Source organism: Neophocaena asiaeorientalis, unplaced genomic scaffold (assembly GCF_003031525.2).
Source record: "Neophocaena asiaeorientalis asiaeorientalis breed wild unplaced genomic scaffold, Neophocaena_asiaeorientalis_V1.1 scaffold714, whole genome shotgun sequence".
Classification (NCBI taxonomy): Eukaryota; Metazoa; Chordata; class Mammalia; order Artiodactyla; family Phocoenidae; genus Neophocaena; species Neophocaena asiaeorientalis.
Window position 1 is genome coordinate 1,826,259 of NW_020175660.1, and position 22,684 is coordinate 1,848,942.

The window sequence follows — 22,684 nt, forward strand, 5'->3', positions numbered from 1 at the left end:
GGCCTGTGAGCCATGGCCGCTGAGCCTGCACATCCGGAGCCTGTGCTCCACAATGGGAGAGGCCACAACAGTGAGAGGCCCGTTTACAATTTTCTTCCTGCCCTTTGGAGGATTTCCTGCCCCCTTTCTAACACCAGGAGGGTGTCTCTGGTATTCCAGTGCCCAGAATTCCAAATCATTTGGGTCTCATGGGTGGTGTGCGGGTAAATGTTTAATAATTGGCTCTCAGCATGTAGTTACAACAGGAATGTCAGATGGTATTTTCATTTGCGGTAAAGTTAACATGAAAATGAAACAATGAAGACAGCTGTCTAAATTTCACTTGTTTCTCAGTGTTTTGGGTGATGTCTTTTTCAAAATAGAGAATAGTTTAACAGTTGAAGAATATTCTTTCAAATTTTTGCACTAATCACAATGGAAAGAATTCAGACAGGACATAATTTTTAGTTTAAACTGAATTAACTTATCCCCCTCACATTCTTAAGTCCAGAAAAACAATGAACCAAGAAATGAAGCCGCGATTTATAGCATATGCCATAGATGCTCCCATTATGGCTGACTTGATGTCATTAGGTGTGGAGTTGGGCAGAAATGCACAGAAGCAGGGCACCACAGCCCACATACAGACCCAACCGTTGCGGTACCATCCGCACCAAGATATTCAATAGTGAAAACTAGTAAAAGAATTAGGAAGTGGTGAGTTTGGGATATTTATTGTGTTTATATAATTTATTAATAGTTTACTATTACAAGGCACTATGAGCTGGCTCTGAACCACCACTGGCCACATGCCACAAAAAATTGTTTACTCAAAGACAGTTGAGGGGAGAGAGGATACTTTTGGGGAACAGAGTTGCATGTATGTGTCCCCTCAGCCTCTTCATGTGGTGAGCTGTACTCAGTGCCACAGTGACAGGTTCTGTCTGTTGGTTCAATCAACCTGTGTATGTCATCCCTTCTACTTGGCTTTCCTGCACCGCAGTGGTGGAAAAGCTAAATGTACATTTTATAGACCCCTTTCAGTGAGGACATGGGCTTTTGACATGGATCCCTCCAAGCATCTCCATGCATTAGTGCACCTGGATAGAAATTCCAAAAGGTGTGAGGTGATATCTCATTGTGGCTTTGATTTGCATTTTCCTAATGAGTAGGATGTTGAACATCCTTTAATGTATTAATCTATCACATGTATTATTTTGTGTATGTTGAACCATCCTTGCATTCCAGGGTAGAATCCCACTTGATTATGGTGTATGATCCTTTAAATGGTTCACTAGTAATTTGTTGAGGTTTTTTCCATTATATTTACCAGGGATATTGGTCTATAGTTTTCCTTTCTTAAATGTCCTTTTCTGCCTTTGGATTCACGGTAGTGCTGGCCTTGTAAAGTGTCTTTGGTAGTGTTTCTTCCTCTTCAATTTTTGCAGAAAATTTTGAGAAAGATTGTTGTTCATTCTTCTATAAACATTTGTAGAATGTACTAGTATAACCATCTGGTTCTGAGCTTTTCTTTGTTGGGAGGTTTGATTACTAATTGAATCTCCTTACTCATTATTGGTCTGTTAAGATTTTCTATTTCTTCAGGATTTAGTCTTGGTGGGTTGTACTTTCTAGGACTTTCCCCTTTTCTTCAATATTGTCCGATTTGTTGATGTGTAGTTGTTAAATAGTAGAGTTTTATAATTACTTTAATTTTGGTAATATCAGTTTTCATGTCTTCTCCTTCATTTATAATTTTACCAATTTGGTTTCTCTTTCTTTTACTCACTTAGTCTAACTAAACTACTGTCAAATTTGTTTATGTTCTCCAGAAAACTAGCTCTTCATTTTGTTAATCTTTAATATTGTTTTCTATTTCATTTATTTCTGCTCCAATCTTTATTATTTTCTTCCTTCTACTAACTTTGTGCTTTTATAAATAGTTCCTTAGGTTGAAATATTTTCTTCCTTAAAATATGCATTTACTTCTATAAATTTCCTCCGTCGAAATGTTTTTGTTGCATACTGCATGATCTGGTTTACATACTGTGTTTGCCTTTTCAAGATACTTGTTTGTTTTTTAAAAAGTCTTCTCTGGTCCACTGGTTGCTCAGGCATGCGTTGTTTAATTTTCATGTAATTTAGCATCTTCCAGCTTTCCTCACAATATTCATTCCTACTTTCATACAATTGTAGTTGGAGAAAATGCATGGCATGATGTCAGTCTTCTTAAATTTATCAAGACTTGCCTGTGGCCTAAAATATGACGTATCCTAGAAAATGGTCCATAGGTGCTTGAGAAAATTGTATATTCTGCTGCTATTGTATGAAATGAAATGTGTATATCTTTTAGGCCTCTTTTGGTCTATAATTTTGTTCAAGTCTGCTGCTTCCTTATCAATTCTCTATCTGGATGATCCTTCCATTGTTTAGAGTGGTTATTAAAGTCCTCACCTATTATTGTGTTATTTTTTTGCCTTTTGTTCTGTTAATAATTGCTTTATATACTTAGGTGCTCTGATATTGAGTGCATATATATATGTGCAATTGCAATGTTTTCTTGATGGATTGTCGTTTTTTTGTTGTTTTTTTTTTATCATTATATAATGACCTTCTTTGTCCCTGGAGCATTGTTAGCTCAAAGTCTATGTCGTCTGATGTAAGTATAGATATCGATGCTGTCTTCTGGTTACCATTTGCTTGAGTATCTTTTTCCATTCCATGACTGTCAGTCTTTGGGTGTCTATAAGGCTAAAGTAATTCTCTTGTGGGGAAACATATTTCTGGACCGCTGTTTTTTTCTTTTTTTTTTTTTGGTCCATTCAGCTATTTTATGTGTTTCTATTGAATTTAATTTTTTTACGTTTAAAGTAATTATTGATATGTAAATACTTATAATTGCCATTTTATTTTTTCAAGTGTTTTATAGGTCCATTTTTCCTAGTTTCTTATCTTGCTGTCTTTTGTTAATTGATGACTTTTTGTAGCAGGTATGCTTAGATTCCTCTTTTATCATCTTTTTTGTATCTACCAGAGGTTTTATCTTTGTGGTTATTATGAACCATACCTAAAGTATATTTACAACATCCTATTCTAAACTGATAACAACATTGATAGCATACATAAATTTTCCCTTTATTTCTCCATCCTTCGCATGTTAGGTTATCAATATAAACATTTATATATTTTTATGTTTTGTAGCAAGATATTATTGTAGTTATGGTTGTTTAATACATTTTAACCTCTTAACTAGTGTTCTAAGTGAATTACACACCCAAATTACAATATTACAGGGTCTGATTTTGACAATATGTGTCATTAGCGGTGAGTTTTACAAACTTCTTATGTTTTCACAATGCTAATTATTATGCATTTATTTCTGCTTGATGAAATTCCTGCAGGAAATCTTGTACAGCAGGTCTTCTGGTGCTGAACTCTTTCAGTTTTGTTTGTTTTGATATATTTTCGATCTCTTTCTTCATTTCTGAAGAACAGATTTGCTGGGTACAATATTCTTCTTTGACAGGATTTTTTTTTCTTTCTATATTTGAATACATCACCCCTCTCTCTCCTGGACTACAAAGTTTGTATTGGGAAGTCCCTCTAAATTCTTATGGTGGTGACTTACATGTGGTGACTCATTTTCTCTTGTTGCTTTCAAAATCCCCTGTGTCTTTGACCATAGACAATTTACTTACAATGTGATTTCCCATAGCCATTGCAGAGTCAACTTATTTGGGATTCTTTGCGCTTCATGAATTTGGATGTACATCTCTCATTCCATGTTTGGTAAGTGTTCAACTCTTTTGTTTCAAACATACTGTCTTTTTCTCTTCCTCTTCTCAATGGGACTCCCATAATTCACAATTGTTTCTGTTTGTAATGTCCCATAGTGTTTCTTCAGTCTTAAATTAATTTTTCTTTTCACTCCTGTGGCAGGATAACTTCAAATGACCTGTCTTTTAGTTCACTGATTCTTTCTTCTGCTTGCTTGAGTTTGTTGTTGAATCTCTTTATTATATTCTTCAGTACAGTCATTGTATTCCTCAGCTCTAGTTTCCAGTTGTTCTTTTGATGGTTTCTATTACTTTGCTGAACATCTCATTTTGTTGATACATTTTTTTCCTGAATTTCATAAAGTTGTGTGTTTATGTGTGCTCCTTGAATTTCACTAAACTATTTTAAGAGGATTATTTTAAATTCTCTCTACAAGAGTCCATAGATCTCTTTTTCTTCAGAGAGTCTATTCATTTCTTTTCATCATCTCATGTTTCCTTGATTCTTCATGGTCCCTGATTTGCTGCATTGGTATGCGCACTGGTCTTTGAGTAAGCAGTCTCTTCTTCCCTTCTTGGACTCTGTGTTCCATGGTGTTGCTTCATCTTCACATATATATTCTGTGATTTTCACAGTGAATTCTTGCCTGTTGATAGTCCTCTAGCATGTAACTGTGGAAGGAAACCTGATCATGTCTTCAAAGTATTCTTTAGGAGGGATCTGAAAAATTGGGAGGTGTGTCTGTGTCATCAGAAGAGCTGATGGGAAATTGGGACCCTGCAGTTACCTTAATATTATGAGAAATATTAAGGTACAAGAAGGGAACTTACATTTCTGAAGGAGGTAGTAGGTTTGAGGACCTTTTGTTGACAGTGCCTTGGAGATTACATGGGTGGTGGCCTTGGATGTTAACCTACATGTGGTCAGCAGTTTACAGAGAATTCTCAAGTGTGGCAACCCCATGTCCTGGTATCCAGAGCTGAAAGGCCCAGTCATGGTTTCTTCTAACACCTTGGTCCTCACTGCACATTTCTTGATGTCTCTGAGCTCATCATCCTCTCCCTCCCTGGGGCAGAGGAGGAAGACATTAACTACTGGGCCCCTGAGTCTTTACAAGTGACCTGGCCCTGTTCTGAGCATACTGTAGCAGTTACTATCACCCTCAAGGCACCCTGTAGAGGAGACACCATTATCCATCTTTTCAGTGAGAATTTGAAGCACAGGGAGATTAAGTAACTTGCCCAGAAGATTAAGTAACAGCAAGTGAGTAATGGACACCAGACTATATTCATACATCAAAGATATTTTGGGCTTTTTGGAAAGAGCATATTTTGGCTAAAACCCCACGTATCTCAACCCATGGTGACAGATGAAGACCTGTCTGTGGGGAATGAGACTCATCATGTCTACATCCACAGGACACCAGGGTGCTTTGTCCTGGCAGGAGCAGTATAGCTGCATCTCATACAGTGGAGCAGTGCTCACCACGTAACAAACTCTCTTGCTAATCGACAACAAATCCCAACACCTTTTGACTGGAAACCCAAACACAATATATGTGTCCAATTCAGTACAAAAGGGGCTCTTAACAATTTTGTGTTTTTGGTGCTTTAGATGTTGGGCTACGGGGGTGGGAGTGACAAAGTACTTCTGCAGAGCTTCCGGGCAGTACGAGGGATCAGCGGCAGCATCCTGGTGAGTGACTGAGAGCATATGGGTGGGAGATGTTGACCATGTGAACAGCAGCTACTGAGGGGGAAGCACTCCTGGCTGGGTTGAAGGCAGATCTTTGGGCCGCGGAACATTTGTGTGCAGTGGGGATTCATTAAGGTGAAGTTGATGCACCTCCCCTGTGTGAAGAAGAGTAGAGAGAGAAGGTCACTGAGAAGCCATTGGAATTGGGAGCAGAAGGCTGTGGTTTCCTTGGCTCAAGGGGATTAGGTTCAGTACCTGTCAGGATCCCCAGGGTGCGCCTTTGTTGATGCCCTTCCTCTCCCTAGGTGCCGGCCTCCAGCCGGCGCTCCTAATTCTAGAGTCTGTTCAGATATTGGACATCTGCCCTTCCTTCCCTATGGAGCCCCGTTGTTCTGACTCTGGACTCCCTTTGCTCTGGTGTTGAACTTGCCTGCTCCCCTCTGCACTGGGAGCCTGGTTAGCAAGGACAAGGGCGTATTGCCACTGTAGCCCCAGCATTGCCCAGGCTCTCTTGGTGAGTGTGTGCCGAAGGGATGGGTTCTCACTACAACCCTCAGGCTGGGGTTGAGTCCGCAGTGCAAGGGCAGGTGACGGCACCCTCAGATGGGTGATGGGCTCTGGAGGCAGCAGCACATACAGACCCCTTGGTTTGGGTAGAGATTGATGCAGACCCTTTGGGACACCATAATCTGTCTGCAGCACCACAGGGAGGTGGTGAGCACACTGACCAGCTGACAGCATCTCTGGGCAGCCCTGGACTGGATCTGTCAATGGGACTCCAGGACCTCTGGACTTTGGGTTATTCGGACTCACCTGGACACTTTCTTAGCCTCAGCAAAAATTGACCTAGCATTCTTCATAACTGCATTATTTGTTCAGTGGCATTTTATTATTTTATCCCTGTTTTTGTCAAAAAAAAAAGGTAAGGCATAGAGCGTTTCAGAAACTAGACTAACTTGGCAGATTTAGTAACAGGTTGAAGTCAGTACTTTCCTACAGTCACTCCTGAAAATGCCAAAGGGACCTTTCCCCATCCCTGCACAGTGTCCCGCAAAGCAGATTTCTGTGCCCTATATTGTCAGATCCAAAATGCCTCCTTGTATCACAGACATGACCTAAAGCCTCTACACAGGAGCTCGTGTAACTAGAAGTGCCCATTCATTCATTCATTATCAGAGGGCTCAGTGTGTGTGGACCACATGCAGTGGAACAGCTGGATTTGGTGCCCTTGCAACACTCTGACCTGCAGGACTGGTGTGCCTCTGTCCCCCACACCCTATGTGGTGACACTGGGTATCTTGTGAACATCTTGACCATTGGGTTGATGAGGACAGTACTTGATTTCGAGCCTTTCAATTCACCAAGCCCTACAGCCCCAGGCCATACGCACTGGCTGTTTCCTCCGTTTGGAAGGACCTCTCTGGATTTATTTTTATCAGTTATTTCTCGGCTTAACTGTCACTCTCTCACAGATTCTGATCTGGCCAAACAGGCACTCACTGAGATATTCATGACTTTCAAGTGTCTAGAGAGCTGTCTAGAGACAGGTGGAGAATGGGGCTTCTGTGCAAGCAAGGCTGGGACTCAGAGCTCGATTCAGACCCAGAGCCGGGAGCCCAGCTGCAGAAGGAGCCCCGACACCACTGTCACCAGACGGTGTCTCTGCTGGGTGTGAGCATGCCTCAGGTGTGTCACCAGCAGTGTCCAGAGGCTTTCAGGCCTGTCTAGAGTTTCCAAACGCCCACCTGCCCATCCACCTAGAGCCAGTGTTTTCCTGATTCAGTGAATGTGGTCAGTACAGACCTCACTACAGATCTTGGGAATGCAACATCCTCCAGGCCCCTGGCCCAGTCTGTACAAAAGGTCTGATAATGGGGACACCCAGGAATATGATGCCCAGGCAGGTGCTTCCCAAGAGAACCAGGAGCAAGGCCCTCCTCGGATCTGGAGGCCTGAGAAGGACAGGTCTCTGATGGTTTGGGGGTAACCATCATGAGACCATGAGTGCTGACCCGAATGGGGGGCAGAGCAGTGAGAAGGGTGGAGCCAGGCTCAGAATTAAAGTCCCGCTCTGCTTCTCCCATCCTTTTTGAGCTGGGACAAGTCACTCAGCCTCTCTGTGGGTCACACCTGCCTCCATAGAGCTGGGATCTACCAGTACAGTAGTATCTACCTGTACATTCACTGGGAGGATTAAAGCAGTGAAAACATGTAAAGTTCTTGAGCAACTGACCCACAGAAAGGACACAATAAAATTATCTATCATTATTATTATTAAATAACAAGGATGACAAGTGGAGAAATTGGGCTTCTCCCCACTGTCACAGGCACTGACACAAGGAGGGCATCTTTACTACCTGGTAAAACCAGTCAGTGTTGACCAGACAACATTGGGGAGGGGGTGTCACCATGTCCTCCGCCACTCCTGCAGCTGAGTGAGCAGCCCAGGAGGGTCTCATGGATGGGGTGCAGCCAGCAGTCCCACAGGGTCAGGTAGGCAGTGGGGAGGGACGATGGACAGGAGTCCAATAGGCCTCTCCAGCCCTTTTTGCTTAAGATTGGAATTGCTGGGCATTGCTCTGGAGAAGAAAGGTCCTGACATCCTTGAGACGAGGACGCAGGGGAAATGCACGGGCACCATGTTGAGAATCGTCTGGAGGCTCATGAGCTCCAGGTCTCCACGCCTTGGACGTTCCTCTCGGCAGATGCCCGGAGAGGGCTCTCTGACCCACAGTGCCGGAGGCAACTGTCAAGGGCAAGCAAGCAAGACCCCAGCCCACGGGGAGCATCCCTGTGCCCTGCTTACCATGTCCCTGGGCGGACACCACATCAATGGCAGCTGGCTGCAGTGCTGGACAAAGTCATAAAAAGTATCCAGTTTTTCCTGAAAAGCAGATGTGGTTGTGAGGAAGATACAGGCACAGACGCTGCGTCCAGATGGGTGGTGTCCCCTCCCCACAAACTGGCTGAGACAGCACTGCAGCCATCACCTGGGGCAGTGGGCTTAAAAGCCTTCTGTGTTTTTTGGGAGCTCGTCACTGTCGGTTACAGATTGTTTTGGGTTCTGGAACAAATCGGTACTTTTGGTGTAGGAGGAGAAGTCGGGGCTACTTTTGAAAAAAGTGTCAAAGTTTGGAGGAGACATGCAGTAGCCAAGGAGAGGTCCTCAAGGAGAAAGGTGAGGGGGGCATGGAGACTGGGCAGGAGCTTGAAGAAGAGGGAAGAGGGCCTGCTTTTGGGGGGCTCAGAGGGAGAAGGCAGGGAAAAGTCCCAGTCCCTGCTCAGGGGGAAGGGTCCTGAAACGGGGGAAAGAGAGAGATGCGGAAACCAAAGAACCGGTGAAAACATGGATGTGGTGTGGGCGGAAGGTGGGGCCGGGCCTGAGGCAGGAATGAGCCCCTGGCAGGTGCTTCCTCCCTCTCTGGAAGGTGAGCTCTGGCTTGTCTGTGCCCTCACACTGACTCTCAGGGGAGATGTGGGGCCTGCCCTCCGGCTGCCATTTGAAGCTCCCAGGAGGACCAATGGATCCCACAGCGACAGAGGCAGGACCAGGGGGAGGAGGGCAAAGCTGAACCCAGAGATGGTGGGGTCTTCCTTCCTCAGACCCGCCACCTGGGACCCTCTTCGTCCCTGTCATCTCTCAGCCCCCTGCCAGCTGGGGTCTCAGTCACTTGGGGGAGGGAAGTGACTCCCCCTCCTCCATGTGGCCCTTGTCACCCCATCTCAGGGGCCTCAAGGACAATGCAGTGAGCTCTCTCCCTCCCTCACTGAGTAGACAGGAGTCATAGGCACTCCCGGGTAGTTTAATGCTGGTAAGATCTTGGCTCAGAAGTTTCTTTTCTTTTTCATTTTTTTTCCCCTGACTGGTGTGTGTCTGTTTGTCATTATATGTTTTCAGTCATGCAGTTACTGGCCAGTGAAACCCAGGAGATTGCCAGAGCTGATGACAATCTCTGTGAGAATCAGGAATTGGCTGGCTGTGAGTCAGCCCCCAACATCCAGAATCCTGGGCCCATCCCAAAGCGAGGTCCCTGGTGCTGGGACTGCCTGGAGGCAGGGGGCACCTGAGCCTTCAGCTCTTTGTCCTCCCCTGAGCCATAGGGTCGGGAGGGTCTCTGGTTGTTCTCTGTCACCGAGAGGTGGGAGACCAGAGCCCATAGAGCTCATCTCCATCCAAGCCAGGTGTTTTAGGCCCAAGTCTGTGTGCATTGACCTGGCTCCCCCTCCTCCAAACCTCCAGCCTTGAGGGGCTCATCCCTCCCTTCTTAAGGGTGCTTGTCACCTCCATCTGTTTTATCCTGTCTTCTTGGCACCCACAGCAGGAGACAATCACCCTGGTCTGTACAGGGCATGGCTTCTAGAAAGAGAAAAAAATTGCAGGCTTTCTTGTCTGGCAGCTCCTGGGTGCAGACACATGACATCTGTTGCCTGGGCTCCTGTCAAGTACTGGCCAGTCAGCCAATGTTTGTTGGAGAATCAAGGACAAATGGGCAGTGCCCGGCACGTAAGAGAGTGGCCTCCATGTGAAAAACACACCAACTCCTTTTGGTTTGCAAAGATGGCTCTTCTCCAAACATCAACAAACTCTATCCTGTCCCCTTGGTTCCTGGCAACCACTCTTGTAGGAAAAGCTGGGTGTGAGGCTCTGCCATGGGACGGAAGCTGGCAGGGGTGTGGGCATTAGCAAGTGACAGGGCTGTATTCACCCGACTCTGGCAGATCCAGCCTTCCCAGGCCACACTGCAGCCAGTGTAGACATCAGCCTGGGCAGTGACCCTGTTTCCCACCAGATCTCAGGCCCAGGTCCTCCTGCCTCGACGTGGCACCCCTACTCTAACTACTTCTTATGGGCCCTGGGTTGGGCCCCTACCCTGGGTCAGCGCCAGCCTCCTCACCTGATCCTTGGTCCCTGTGCTCACCTGAGCTGTGCCTCCCTCAAAGCTCAATGCCCAGTAAGAGTCCCTCCTCCCTCCTCAGCTCCCCAGGCCCTAAAGGCCAACCCTGTCACGACCCTCACCCTGACATGAGCCAGGGACGAAGACCAAGGAAATGGAGCCCAGCATACATCAGAGCCTCGGGAGGGGACCAGGTCCCTGAAACCTGAGGATCCTTCTCCAAATGCTTGCACCAGTCTTGGGAAGGATCAGTCTACAAAGAGTCTTTTGGGAATTGAGAAAAAGCCCATTTATATCAGGAGGGATCATAGCTGTTCCTGAAATAGGCTACCCCATCTTTCTGATTCAGTGATAAAGGCCCTGGTTGAGGCTGTCTTCAGAGGTGGTGAACCGTGTTGTCCGGGTGACATTTTGTGAGTCTCAGGTCCTCTCTGGGGTCCCTCCCTGCCCTCTGTCACCCTCTACTTTCTGCCACCTCTCTCTGCCCAGGTAGGTGGGAGCTGGAGGGGTGGAGGAGGGCATCTCCCCATACATGTCAGAGGGCCTCTCTCTGCAGGTCAGTGTGTGCATCAAGTATGGTGACAACATCACAATGAAACACACCACTTACTTTTTCTGGTTTCTGGGCTGGTGGTGGCTCCTTGACGATCTAGGATGTTAAAGAGACATAAACACTGGCTGGAAGGGGCATGGAAGGTGCTGGCTCAACTATGCAGACAGGAGAGGACCCTGCTCGTCAGCAGTAAGGGATCAAACATGGGCTTTGGGGTGTCAACCTAGGTGCCTCCCTGAGCCTCAGGCTCCTCAGTCATCAAAGGGGAATCGGTACCTCCGTGGAGGGTCAAGGGGGAGACAGGCAGACTAAGGCCCCTGGTCCCTGGTAGAGTTTTCAGCCGCAGCCCTGACATCATATGAAGACAAGAGAACACTCCCCACACCCCTCCTCCTCTCCCCTGCCCTCCCTCCCCCTGCAGCCCTCCCTGCCTCCCAGCCCTCAGGGATGACAGTCCACCTCCCTCTCCCCCACCCGGCTTTCTCTCCTCACTTCTCGCCCTTTGCAGAAATCTGACCTGCTGGCTTCTATGCTGCCTTGCTTGTCCTTTCTCAGCTCTGCTTGTTCCTCCTCTTCACCCACCTCTGGCCTGTGTCCTTGCAAACCCAGCTGGCCAGCGCCTCTGCCTTCCCTCCCACCCAGGGCCAGTCTCTGTCCTTTATCATTATCACCACACCTGCCACACCCTCTGAAGGTGACATTTATCCTCAATGCCCCCCAGCTACCAATACCAGACCAGACATGGTGAGCGCCTGTGGGCTAGGGTGGCGGCTGCTTCATTTCTGCCCATCTGTGCCCAGCATGGGGCCCTGCACATCCTGGTGGCTTAGTGATGACTGATGAAGGAATGACGGAAAGCACCAGAGATGGACAGGGATCCATGCTGTTTTCAAAGGCACAGCTGCCCCCAGGGTTAGTATCCTCCTGGCCAGCATCCTTCTCCCTTTGGGCCATCAGTGCCCTTGCAGACCCCTCTTTGTCCCCCAACAGCGGAGATTCCTGGGGCCTTGGTCTACCTGAGTCCTTCAGAAGTCTGACTGCTGTGGGGCAGCCCTGGTCTCAGGAGGCCTGGGGTCCTTTTGACCCAGGGGCTGGGACACTCCATAGGCCGCCTCCCTGTGAAGGTGAATGCATGAAGCAGGTGGCCCCCTAGAAGCCGGCTGTGTCTATGCCCGGGATGGGAAGACAGAGTCTGTGCCTTGTTTGCTAGTGTGAGGACCCCAGAGCTGATGGAACCCGGCCACAGGCAGGATCATGGGGCAGGCATGGGGCTGGTCCCTCAGGAAGTGAGGGAGGGGCTTTGTGGCCCCAGAGAGGTGTGGGTGCAAGAGCAGAGGCAGGACACCCTGCTCACCTCCCCATAGCCTCCCTCCCCTACTTCCCTGCTCTGCAACCTCGGGCCAAGCTACTCCTACTCTCGGAGGCTCCGTCTGCACATCTGGAGTGAGGAAGTGAGCGGGCACTTGAGAGCGTTAGAGAGCGGCTGTAGAAAGCCCATGCACAGGCCAGGTCCACATGGGGGATTAAGGAACGGGCTCTGTTCTCCTCTTGTTGTGCATAATAAGGGCATGTGTGCTGCATCTGTGGACCCGCGCTGCCTAGCCCTTCCCTACATCAAGCCTCTGCTTGAGAGAAGCAGGGGGGGGAAGGGGGCAGAGGGAACCTGTGCCCAGGAAACAGCGAGGCTGAAAGGAGAGGCCGAGTGGGGCTGAGGGTGACCCTGTGCTGGGCCCGGAGTCACGGGCGGCTCCCGAGTTCTCAATGTGCCTGTGGACGGGGGCCGTTCCGTGGCAGGACTGCTGCTGGGAAACGTGGAGGTTAATCTCGGGTCCGGAGGTGGTTGTGCAGGGACAAGCGGAGACAGACACACAGGGGATCGTCACGCTGCGGGAACCCTCACCAGCTGGGACTGGACACATGGGCGGTGGCATTAGGCACACGCGTTCCTTCTCCCAGGGAAACCTCACTCCAGGCTAATGTGCTCTGTCCCCCATGGCGGGCTGCCCCAGGCTAAGGGGCCCGGATGCTGTGGAGCTGGGAAAAGAGGGCCCCTGGGAGCAGCACTTTGTTCGCAGCTTCCTCTCCCTGAGCTGAGCCCCGCCCTTCCCACCGGCCCTGCCAGCTTCCCAGCAACAGAGGGGAGAGTCCCCCTGCACAGGTCAGAGCCAGTTAGTGGAGAGGGGCAACTGAGGTGCACGAGAAAGGAGGAGTGGCCGCAGGGAGGTTGATGACATCTGCTAAGTGACAGTCGGTGTTCCCCAAACAGGCGTGGGAGGCCAGGGTTGTGTCGGTTATGAGAGGGGTCCAGAGCCCTGCCCGCTGCTATACCATCGCAGTGCAAACACACCCTGACTATTCATGGCCACAGCTGCTCCCACTCTCCAGACCCCTGTGCCGGGGACCCCGATTTGGAGGGCCCAGTTGTCTCAGAGGCCCTGGACCCTGTCCCCTGGTACACAGTGCCGCAGCCTCTCCCGCTCACTCCGGCTGGAATCCAGGATGGAGCCTTGAGCTCCCCACCACAAGGCCGAGGCCAGAGGAGGAGGCAAGCTGGGTCCAGGGTGGGCAGAGCCTCAGCATTGTTTCTGGAGTCTGCTTAGAGCTCGAATTGGTCCCTTTCAAGTGCCTTCAGTGACACTTGGTTCACAGAGAGAGCAGAGATTCTGCAAGACCTGGACAGCTGCCTGAAACCTCGGTGCTCTTGTAGAAGAATTTGCAATGAATTTTACCAACCTGATGAAGGGCTAAGGGCACCTGTCTGGCTGTGAGGTGCTGCCCGAGATGCCTGTCTCATAAGCTACGTGCTCTGCCTTCCCCAGGGACTTTGCTCCCCTCACCTCATCTCCCCAGGATGTCTCTGCCTCCATCCACTGAGGGAGGCTCAGGCTTACCTTCTCATTCACACAGTCCTTGCTGGCAATTTTCATGTCTTCGCCTGTGAAGGTGACACCATTGTTCAGGCTGTAATCAATTAAGACCTCCCTAAAGCACAGAAAGTTAGAGGGTAACCACCAGATTGAATAGACACAGTTCTTGCGCTTGACTCAGTCCATAGCACACAGCTCTCCTCATGGAAATGACTTTGAACATCAGCCATTCAGGGCTACCAGAGAGCAGACAGCAGGGGTAGAGGACGTTCATCCCCAAGCACCATGAGATTGAACTCTTCAATGAGGGCTGACCAGGCAGTGAGGAGCCCTGCATGGGGTCAGATGCCCTCAAGACCAGGAGCGAAGTGACCAGGGATGGCTGTATGGTGGCACCATCCCGACTCCTCTGTACACGGTATGTTGGCTTCACTCGGAAAAGCTGCCTGGAGCAAAGGTACCAGCCCTGGGGCACACCATCTCCCACATCCTGCCCTCCTCAGCAGAGCCTGGGCCACCGCGGATCCCTGAGCACCTCGGGGGATTGTCAACCAGGGCAGGTGCGGAGGATGCCCTGAGCCCTCCCAGAGACAGACATGTGCTGCCCCAGCAGTGGTGGCTTCTGATATTCTTGGCTCAAATGGCCCCCAAGCGTAGTACTTACTGTCCAGCCTTGTCAAATGTATGTCCTGGGCAAATAAATTTTTCTTGATTCAAAAAGGTGGGTGTTTTATCTAAAAGAAAACCACGTGAGAAGAATGTCAGTGGACTTGTCCACCCATCCACCCCTCTCCTTCTGCCTGCCTTGGAAGCAGACCTGCCACTTTGGCAGAAACAGCTTCTCTTCTCTGCCTTCTTCTGACATGTACCATGTGTCAAGTGCTGTGCAGAGCTCTGGTATTTTGGTGTTTTAAACTTTATTTAAGTACAGTTGATATACAATATTCCCTAAATTACAAGTGTACAATACCGTGATTCACACTTTGTAAAAGTTGTACTCCATTTATAGTTGTTATAAAAGGCCCTGGTATTTAATGGGAACAAGGCAAGCAGAGGCCCTGCTCTCAAGGACCTGACAGTTGTGGGACTGGAGAGGGAGACAGACAATAAAGTAAGAAACAATGAACAAAATAAGTGCCGGAGTGAAAAGTGCAGTGACATCAGAAAGCAAGGGACGGGATAGAGAAGGGAGGAGAAGGGACAGCTGCTTAGGAGCAGGTGACCTGCCCTGTCTTTTAGAGACTCAATTTCTCTTTAAGAAAAAGTGAAATATTTATACAGGACATGATTGGATGTCTGGGATTTGCTTCACAATAATCAATGGTGAGAGTATCATCAAAACCAGATTGGCCAGGATTGGTAATTACTGAAAGTAGGGGAAGGCTGCTTCAAGGGCATTAACAAGTTTTGCTACTTTTGTATGTTATTGAAAATTACCCGTAAAGATAAGTTCTCACTGCGGCGGTGTTCCTGGAGTTGAAACCAGATGAGGGGAAAGGCAGGGAAAAGTCTGGGGAAGATGGTCTGGGCTGTGGGAGCCTGTTCCAAGGCCTGAGGCATAATTAGCTGAGCTTGTTGTGGGAAAGACGTGAGTGAGGAGCGGGGGCGGGGCCTCGTGGGCCCTGAGAAGGGGTTTGGGCTTTATTCTAAGTGCAGTGAGCCTGTCGCATGGCTGGCCAGGTTCGGGTAAGTTTGGACACACAGATAGCAGGGCCTGCAGGTGGACTGGATGTGGGATGAGAGCAAAGAGGAGTCAAGGACGATGTGCTGGTTAGTGAGCAGAGCGCCTGGGTGGGTGGTGGTGACATTTATGGACACAGGGAAGCCTGAGGGGAACAGGGCTTCTGTGTTCGTGCTTGTCCTGTAACTTTGTGGGAGCTGGGAGGTGGCACTCTGGAGGCTCAGACAGTCTGTAGCTAGTAGCTGTGGAACCTTCTCCTCTCCTGAGCCCTAAATCTTTTCACACCCTGACAGTGGCCACAGGTCAGGCCTGTTCCACACAGATGGTCCCCTTCCACGTGACCTATTGGCTATAACTCAGTTCTCAGATTAGCTACGAACTTCTGAACTGTGTTCCCCTTCATTGGTACTGATATAGAAACTAATCACCAGTTACATTTAGGGGGAAGGATTTGTGCCTGAGGGTTAGGGTGATTGGGATTAGTGTGAAAAAATCACAAGGAAATGTGGTGTAATCTCCATAGTATTCACAGAGCAGGGAGAGTGAGGTGATGGCAGACACCTCGCATACAGAGGGCCAAGGAAGGCATGGTTGGCTGCAGAGGAGCTTTCTTTTTTTCTTTTCTTTTTTTTTTTTTTTTGCGGTACGCGGGCCTCTCACTGTTCTGGCCTCTTCCATTGCAGAGCACAGGCTCCAGACACGCAGGTTCAGCGGCCATGGCTCACGGGCCCGGCCGCTCTGCGGCATGTGGGATCTTCCCGGACCGGGGCATGAACCCACGTCCCCTGCATTGGCAGGCGGACACTCAACCACTGCGCCACCAGGGAAGCCCTCTTTTTTTTTCTTTTAATTGAAGTATAGTTTTTTTTTTATATATAATATTATACTAGTTTCAGGGGTATAGCATAGTGATTTAAAATTTTTAATAGATTATACTGCATTTAAAGTTATTACAAAATATTGGCTCTATTCCTTGTGCTGTACAATATAAACTGTAGCTTATTTATTTTATACATAGCAATTTGTACCTCTCAATCCCCTACCCCTGGATCTTGCTCCTTCCTGCTTCCCTCTTCCTGCTGGCAAACACTGGTTTGTTCTCTACATCTATGAGTCTGTTTCTGTTTTGTGATATTCAATCATTTATTTTATTTTTTAGATTCCATGTGTAAGTGATAACACAACAGTATTTTCTTTCTCTGTCTGACTTATTTCACTTAGCATAAATACCCTGTAAGTCCATCCATGTTGTTGCAAATTATAGAACTGCATTCTTTTTTATGGCTGAGTAATATTTCCTGAGTAATATATACCACATCTTTTTTTTTTTTTTTTAAATGTACATTGCCTCTTCTGTTTGATTTTGAGCTCCTTGTGAGCCTAGACTACATGTTTTGGGTTTGTTTTTATTTTACTTTATTTTATTTTCTAAACATCTTTATTGGGGTATAATTGCTTTACAATGGTGTGTTAGTTTCTGCATTATAACAAAGTGAATCAGTTATACATATACATGTGTTCCCATATCTCTTCCCTCTTGCATCTCCCTCCCTCCCACCCTCCCTATCCCACCCCTCCAGTTGGTCACAAAACACTGAGCTGATATCCCTGTGCTATGCGGCTGCTTCCCACTAGCTATCTACCTTACATTTGGTAGTGTATATATGTCCATGCCTCTCTCTCGCTTTGTCACAGCTCACCCTTCCCCCTCTCCATATCCTCAAGTCCGTTCTCCAGTAGGTCTGTGTCTTTATTCCTGTCTTACCCCTAGGTTCTTCATGACATTTTTTATTCTTAAATTCCATATATATGTGTTAGCATATGGTATTTGTCTTTCTTTTTCTGACTTACTTCACCTGTATGACAGACTCTAGGTCTATCCACCTCATTAAAAATAGCTCAATTTTGTTTCTTTTTATGGCTGAATAATATTCCATTGTATATATGTGCCACACATTTAGGTCTTTGATCCATTTTGAGCTTATTTTTGTGTATGGTGTTAGGGAGTGATCTAATCTCATACTTTGACATGTACCCGTCCAGTATTCCCAGCATCACTTATTGAAGAGGCTGTCCATTCTCCACTGTACATTCCTGAATGATTTTAGGCAGCCTCTCTGCTAATGGGTGGGGTTGTGTTCCTGTTTTGTTTTGGTTTTTTTGCTGTATGCGGGCCTCTCACCATTGTAGCCTCTCCCGCTGCGGAGCACAGGCTCCGGACGCACAGGCTCAGCAGCCATGGCTCACGGGCCCAGCCGCTCCGCGGCATGTGGTATCTTCCCGGACTGGGGCCCGAACCTGTGTCCCCTGCATTGTCAGGAGGACTCTCAACCACTGTGCCACCAGGGAAGCCCTGTGTTCCTGTTTTGCTAGTTGTTTGGCAGAGGGTGTCCAGCACTGTAGCTTGCTGGTCGTTGAGTGAAGCTGGGTGCTGGTGTTGAGATGGAGATCTCTGGGAGATTTTCGCCGTTTGATATTATGTGGAGCTGGGAGGTCTCTTGTGGACCAGTGTCCTGAAGTTGGCTGTCCCACCTCAGAGGCACAGCACTGACTCCTGGCTGGAGCACCAAGAGCCTTTCATCCACACGGCTCAGAATAAAAGGGAGAAAAAGTAGAGAGAAAGAATTCGTAGAAGTAGGAAGGAAGGAAGGAAGGAGGAAAGAAAGGAAGAAAGGAAGAAAGGAAGGAAGGAAGGAAGGAAGGACGGAAGAAAGGAAGAAAGAAAGAAGGAAAGAGGGAAAGAAGGAAAGAAAGGAGGGAGGGAGGGAGGGAGGGACGAAACATTCTTTCTTCCAGTAAAAAGCCAGTTAATAAATGGAGAAGGAATGACAGAATAAGAAAATCACCATTTGGCAAAATAACGGGGGGAGGGAGGGGTGCGGAGTGCGGGGCGGGCCTGCGGCGGCAGAGGCCGGCGTGACGGTGCACCAGCCTGAGGCCCACCTTGCGTTCTTTCCACATCTTTTTTATCTCTTCATCTGTGATGGACACTTATGTTGCTTCCATATCTTGTCTATTATAAATAATGCTGCTGTGAATGTTGGGGTTCATGTATCTTTTCAAATTAGTGTTTTTTTTTCTTCAGATATATATCCAGTAGTGGAATTGCTGGATCATATGGTAATTCTATTTTTACATTTTTGAGGAATCTCCATACTGTTTTCTCTAGTGGCTGCACCAATTTTTGGTGCAATACATTCCCACCAATACCCCAGTATACTGGGGTTCCCTTTTCTCCACATCCTGGCCAACATTTGATCAGAGCCATTTCGACAAGTGTGAGATGATATCTTATTGTGGTTTTGACTTGCATGATTAGTGATGTTAAGCATCTTTTTATATAGCTGTTGGCTATCTGTATATCTTCTATGGAAAAATGTCTATTCAGGTCTTCTGCCCATGTTTTAACCGGTTTTTTTTTTGATACTGAAGTGTTTGAGCTATTTATATATTTTGGATATTGACTCATAAGTCATATCATTTGCAAATATTTCCTCCCATTCAGTAGGTTCTCTTTTCATTTTGTCAATAGTTTCTTTTGGTGTGCAAAAGGTTATAAGTATAATTTGGTCCCATTTGTTTATCTTTGATTTTGTTTCCTTTGCCTTAGGCGACAGGTCCAAAAAGGTATTGCTACAATTTGTGTCAAAGACTATTCTGCCTGTGTTTTCTTCTAGGAGTTGTATGATTTCAGGTATTATAGTTACATCTTCAGTGCATTTTTTTAATTGGAGTATAGTTGCTTTACAATGTTGTGTTAGTTTCTGCTGTATAGCAGAGTGAATCAGCTATTTGTATACATACATCTGCCCTTTTTTGTATTTCCTTCCCATTTAGGTCACCACAGAGCACTGAGTAAAATTCCCTGTGCTATACAGTTAGTTCTCATTAGTTATCTGTTTTATACATAGTAGTGTATATATGTCAGTCCCAATCTCCCAATCCATCCCACCCTGCCCCTTCACCCCTTGGTACCCATACGTTTGTTCTCTACATCTGTGTCTCTATTTCTGCTGCGCAAATAAGTTCATCTATACCATTATTCTAGATTCCACATATATGTGTTAATATACAATATTTGGTTTTGTCTTTCTGACTTACTTCACTCTGTATGACAGTCTCTACGTCATCCACGTTTCTGCAAATGGCACAATTTTGTTCCCTTTTAGGGCTGAGTAATATTCCATTGTTTATATGTACCACATCTTTATCCATTCCTCTGTTGATGGACATTTAAGTTGCTTCCTTCTCCTGTCTATTGTAAATAGTGCTGCAATGAACATTGGGGTGCATGTTTTTTTTTGCAGTACGCGGGCCTCTCACTGTTGTGGCCTCTCCTGTTGCAGAGCACAGGCTCCGGACGCGCAGGCTCAGCGGCCATGGCTCACGGGCCCAGCCACTCCGCGGCACGTGGGATCTTCCCGGACTAGGGCATGAACCCACGTCCCCTGCATCAGCAGGCGGACTCTCAACCATTGCGCCACCAGGGAAGCCCTGGGGTGTATGTATTTTTTGACTTATGGTTTTCTCCAGGTATATGCCCAGGAGTGGAATTGCTAGGTCATATGGTAGTTCTATTTTTAGTTTTTTAAGGAACCTCCATACTGTTCTCTATAGTGGCTGTATCAATTTACATTCCCACCAACAGTGTAAGAGGGTTCTCTTTTCTCTACACCCTCTCCAGTATCTACTGTTTTAATGCAATTTTAGATTTTTTGGTATATGGTGTGAGGAAATGTTCTAATCTCATTCTTTTATGTGCAGGGTGTCCAATTTTCCCAGCACCACATGTTGAAGAGACTGACTTTATTGTATATTTTTGCCTTCTTTGTCATAGATTAATTGACCACATGTGCATGAGTTTATTTCTGGGATCTCTCTACTCTTCTGATGATCTATGTGTCAATTTTTGTGTCATTACTCTGCTGTTTTGATTACTGTAGCTTTGTGGTATTGTCCGAACACAAGGAACACAATACCTCTAGCTTTGTTCCTTTTTCTCAAGATTGCATTGACTATTAGAGTTTTTTTGAAGTTACATACAAATTTTAGGATTACTTATTCTATTTCTGTGAAAAATGTCAGGGATTTTTTTCCTAGGAATTGCATTAAATTTGTAGATTGCTTTCGGTAGTATGGACATTTTAACAATATCAATTCTTCCAATCCATGAACAAGACCTTTCTTTCAATTTATTTGTATTTTCTTCACTTTCCTTCATCAATGTTTTATCGTTTTCAAGTATAGGTCTTTCACCTTCTAGGTTAAGTTTATTCCTAGGTATTTTATTCTTTTTGATGCAATTGTAAATGGGATTGTTTTATTAAATTCACTTTCTGATATTTTATTGTACAGAAATGCAAGAGATTTCTGTATATTAATCTTGCATCCTGCAACTTTATTGAATTCATTTATTAGTTTTAATAGTTTTCTTTGGTGGAGTTTTTTGTATTGCTTTCTGAATATAGTATCATGTCATCTGCAAATAGTGACAGATTTACTTTTTCCTTCCAATTTGGATGTCTTTTATTTCTTTTTCTTGTCTGATTGCTGCGCTTAGGACTTCCAATATATCTTAAATAGGAGTGATAATAGTGGGCATCCTTGTCTTTTTCCTGATTTTAAAAGAGAAGCTTTCAGCTTTTCACTGTCAAGTGTTGTGTCATCTGTGGGTTTGTCATAAATGGCTTTTATTAAGTTGAGATATGCTCCCTCTATACCACCTTTGATAAGAGTTTTTTTAAAAATCATGAATGAATGTTGAATTTTGTCAAATGCTTTTTCTGTGTCTATTGAGATGGTCATGTGATTTTTATCCTTTTTTTGTTGTTGCTGTTGTTAGTGTGGTGAATTATATTCATTGATTTGTGGATATTGAACCATTCTTGCATCCCTGAAATAAATCCCACTTGATCATGGTGTTGATCCTTTTTTATATATTGTTGAATTCAGTTGGCTAACATTTTGTTGAGGTTTTTTGCGTCTATATTCATCAGAGATATTGGCCTGTAATTTTCTTTTTCTGTAGTGACCTCGTTTACTTTTGGTATCAGGGTAATGGTGACCTTATAGAGTGATTTTGGGAGTGTTCCCTCCTCTTCAATATTTTCAAATAGTTTGAGAAGGATAGATATTAGCTCTTCTGTGTAGAATTCCCCTGTGAAGCCATCTCATCTTGGACTTTTGTTTGCTGGGGGTTTGTTGATTACATATTCAATTTCAATACTAGCAATCAGTCTGTGCAGCTTATCTATTTCTTCCTGATTCAATCTTGGAAGATTATATGTTTCTAGACATTTATCCATTCTTTCTTGGTTGTCCAATTTGTTGGCCTATAACTGGTTGTAATATTCCCTTATGACTTTTTGTATCTCTGTGATATCAATTGTGATTTCTCCTCTTTCACTTCTTATTTTTTTAATTTCGGTCCTCTCTCTTTTTTTCTTGATGAGCCTGGCTAAAGGATTATCCATTGTCTTTATCTTTTCAAAACAGGTCTTGATGTGCTGGGGGATTGATTACTTCACGGCTTTGCATATGAAGGGAGAGGTTACCAGGCTTCCATCCAGGTCTCTCCCTCCACTTGTCCACTTTGCCTCTATCCTTACAGTGTCTACAGTGAGTGGGCAGCAAGGGCTTTGACAGCTTGGTTGGATGAAGGGAATGCAGTGTGTTGTGTGATAGTTCTTACTTGGAGGCACCAAGTGGGTTACTTACCATAGACTTTGCTGAAGCCCAACTTATATCTGCAAACGATTTCATCCTTTCTTTGTTGATCTAGGTCAGTTGTAAAAAATGTCACGTCGTAGGATTCTGCAAGGGTAACATCCAAAGGTCTGTGTTAGGAGGGGCTGAGGGCTGTCTTCCCTCTGATCTCACAGTTACAGAAGGTCATCCAAAACTGAACTCCCAAGTGACTCCTATGAGGAAGCAGCTCTGTCTGAACCAGTATCTGTGTACCTGCTGTGCCAGATCCTCTCCTGGTGTCACTGAGGGTCCACTCTGAGGCTGCTGGACTGGGCTTTGAGCACTCAGGTTGCTACTACAAACCTCTCTGAACTGTTGAGCACATTAAAAGACACCCAGTCTCCTACCCTCCATAGGGGCGAACCCAGGCCCTGAAGTACCACAGTCTTTCCTAAGAGGTACAGGCAGTGCTCTCCACCATAAATGAAAGAGGAGCCCAGACAACACAGGCTGAAGACAGTCCTGACCCTTGTCTGAGCTGAGCACACAA

The 22,684-nt window shown here is 46.2% G+C and overlaps 1 protein-coding gene and 1 long non-coding RNA gene across 4 annotated transcripts in view; both read right to left on the reverse strand.

The window, feature by feature from the left end:
* Nucleotides 1-1,915: 1,915 nt before the first annotated feature.
* The window catches only part of LOC112390487 (anthrax toxin receptor-like), a 28,273-nt gene continuing 7,504 nt past the window's right edge, over nucleotides 1,916-22,684 (reverse strand). For 2 of the 3 annotated variants that reach the window (XM_024731446.1, XM_024731444.1), the window contains exons 9-13: nucleotides 22,165-22,260; nucleotides 14,431-14,500; nucleotides 13,791-13,881; nucleotides 8,258-8,335; nucleotides 1,916-5,606 (exon numbers count right to left, since the gene is read on the reverse strand). In XM_024731446.1, the coding sequence (XP_024587214.1) occupies nucleotides 5,379-5,606; nucleotides 8,258-8,335; nucleotides 13,791-13,881; nucleotides 14,431-14,500; nucleotides 22,165-22,260 (563 nt within the window). In that variant the 3' untranslated portion in view covers nucleotides 1,916-5,378. The remainder of the gene's footprint in view (nucleotides 5,607-8,257; nucleotides 8,336-13,790; nucleotides 13,882-14,430; nucleotides 14,501-22,164; nucleotides 22,261-22,684) is intronic. The other variant, XM_024731447.1, reaches the window with a different exon arrangement.
* On the reverse strand, nucleotides 9,733-10,996 carry LOC112390488 (uncharacterized). Its single transcript, XR_003001284.1, has 2 exons — nucleotides 10,957-10,996; nucleotides 9,733-9,808 (listed from the first exon to the last, which is right to left on the reverse strand). It is a non-coding gene; the product is annotated as an uncharacterized LOC112390488 (long non-coding RNA).